Consider the following 2,500-nt stretch of genomic DNA (forward strand, 5'->3'; position numbering starts at 1 on the left):
ATTAAAGTCTGATATAAACATGGTGGTAAAATAATACTTTTATTTATCTCCTTTAGCAGCTTTCAGCAAAGAGCAGGAGAAGGAGAAGAACCTGGAAGAGGAGCGCAGCGCCCCCCAGTCAGCCTTCCTTGGACCGACGCTGTGGGACAAGACGCTGTCCTACGATGGAGACACCTTCCAGCTGGAGTACATGGACCTGGAGGAGTTCCTGTCGGAGAACGGCATCCCATCCAGCCCGTCTCAGAACCAGCGGGACCGCCACCAAGCACACCACGCCGCGCCGTGCCAGCCGCCCATCCTGACCCCGGCGCCCACCGCCCCAGCACGCTCGGTGATGGACCTCAGCAGCCACGCCTCCACCTCCGTCGTCTCCCCAAACTGCCTGCATGGCAGCCCGCCAGCAGCAGGTAGAGCCCACGCCATCCGTCCATCAGATCAATGCAAACTGATCGGTTTTTGGTGCATAAATAGCAGAGGATCATCAGCAAAGCAGCAATAATTCACCTTTCCCTTTAACATTTAGATGCTTTTATTAAGGAAACGAAAGCTTTAACATGTTTACTTAAATTATAAGAAATGCAAAAGAAATTTTTAAACTTAAGGTCTGGTTATCCTCCTGCAGCAGTGTGTCGCAGTGAGCTTGTCGCAGGTATTTTTTATTTCTGCCTAATATGAAGCGTGGTCTGCGCTATTTTATTCCACGCTGCAACGCCAGAGGGCCAATCAGGAACTAGCTGTGGGTCTAGATACGGCCGAGGCGGGGAGGAAGTTGGGGCAAGTCTGTCCCACAATGGAGGGACATGAGGGCCAAAAAGAGCGGGGATCCAGGTGGGAAAGGGTCCCAGCGTCTCGCGCACCTCGCTCTGCTAGCTGCTCCATCTTCAGTCGTTTTCCATAATGGCGGTCAGACAAACAAAACCAGCCGGTAAGGAACCAGATCTGCTTCCTGCCAGTGACGTTACGCTACATGATCGGCTGAACGTTGCCACGTGATTTAAAACATAGTTGTTGCCTAGACAACGATAATAACATCACGCAGCGTCCGTTAGCGTGTCTAATTACCGACGAAGTTTTACCTGATCGATAACAAAACTGGAAAAATCTGTTTCTGGTTAAAAAAAAGTAACCGTTAGGCCGTGATACAAAGAGCTGGGTAGCGCTGTGGCTAGCTGTAGCTAACAGGTTAGCCTCTTTTAGCTCGATCAGTTAGCCACATTAAGCTACACTACTTTTAAATTTCTATCAACTACAACCGTTGATTTTCTACAAGTAGATTAACTGTTTTATTAATGTAAAATCATTACAAAAGTCATTTTTTAGATGCTCCATTTGTCATCTGACCTCAGATCTTAATAAAAAGAATAAAAATAAGCTTTTAGTGTCTCCTTGGTAAATATCAGAGCTCAGTCTGTCTTAGAGCAGAACTTTCCTTCCAGACTGACGATGATTGTTTTCTACTTTCTGCTGCTTTAGATCGGCAATAAAATGGAAAATAATAGCAAATATATGGAATAATATGTTGAGACTCCAGAAGATCCTTAAGAAACGGGTGCAGTACAGTTTGTCTGAGTTTGGTTGCCATATGATGACGTCATAAGAAGGGGCGGGGCCCCGAGCAGATCTGGTACCTACAGCGGTAAGCTACCAAACAGGAAATACGCAGAGCGGATGTAGATTTGACCAATCAGAGGCCTCCTGTCTGCGCTGACCTACAGTTCGGGAGAGGAGCAGCAGAGGGGGGCGGGGCTTATACTCACTGCGACACACCCAGACCACCTGGTTTCTGAGTATAAATCAGCCTTAAAAATGCTTTAGTTACATAAAAAAAGTCTTAATTAAGGTTTAATTCAGTTATTAGTGCAAATATGACCTGAATTAGACGGATTAGAGATCTCATTAAACCAGAAGCAGCTAATCAGAGTTAAGCTTTTGGGAATGATTGACACATTTCAGCCTGATTTATGTCATTAAACGCAGACCTGAACCTGATTTATTCTGCTGAGCTTCTGTTTTACTCATCAGAGCTCTGATAAAAACCCTGATTGTTCTGATCTTCAGCCTGGGAGGGGTCAGAGGACAGCATGGGGGGGGTAAAGGTGACATGAGCGTGGGCGGCTCCCTGAAAGATCAGATCGTACCGATAAGAAGCTGTTCACTCAGCGTCCGTCTCTTTCTTAAAGGGAACATCCTCTTTCTCTGAAAACAGGCCGTCCTCGCAGCGTGAAGAGACATGTGACCTGCTGAGCGGGCGCCTGTGTGTGTGTGTGTGTGTGTGTGTGTGTGTGTGACCGCCCTCCCTGCATGAGATCAGTGTTTTAAGAACATAGTGTTCCCTGCAGAAGTAGGCCAGGGGGCGGCAGCTCCCACATCCACACGTTTCCCACTGACTGTTTACATTTTCATCCACTGAAACTCACTAATGCACGCTGCAGTGGGGGGGGGGGGATATTTCCTCTGATCCTACGGCTGACTTTTTGGGTTTATCCTGCAGGAATATTAT

The 2,500-nt window shown here is 47.2% G+C and overlaps 1 protein-coding gene across 3 annotated transcripts in view; it reads left to right on the forward strand.

Moving 5' to 3' along the window:
- The window catches only part of LOC107082886 (hepatic leukemia factor-like), a 14,232-nt gene that overhangs the window by 4,436 nt on the left and 7,296 nt on the right, over window positions 1-2,500 (forward strand). For 2 of the 3 annotated variants that reach the window (XM_015371782.1, XM_015371783.1), the window contains exon 2: window positions 57-407. In XM_015371782.1, the coding sequence (XP_015227268.1) occupies window positions 57-407 (351 nt within the window). The remainder of the gene's footprint in view (window positions 1-56; window positions 408-2,500) is intronic. The other variant, XM_015371784.1, reaches the window with a different exon arrangement.

The sequence above is a fragment of the Cyprinodon variegatus genome, unplaced genomic scaffold, assembly GCF_000732505.1.
Source record: "Cyprinodon variegatus isolate N-32 unplaced genomic scaffold, C_variegatus-1.0 Scaffold65, whole genome shotgun sequence".
Lineage (NCBI taxonomy): Eukaryota > Metazoa > Chordata > Actinopteri > Cyprinodontiformes > Cyprinodontidae > Cyprinodon > Cyprinodon variegatus.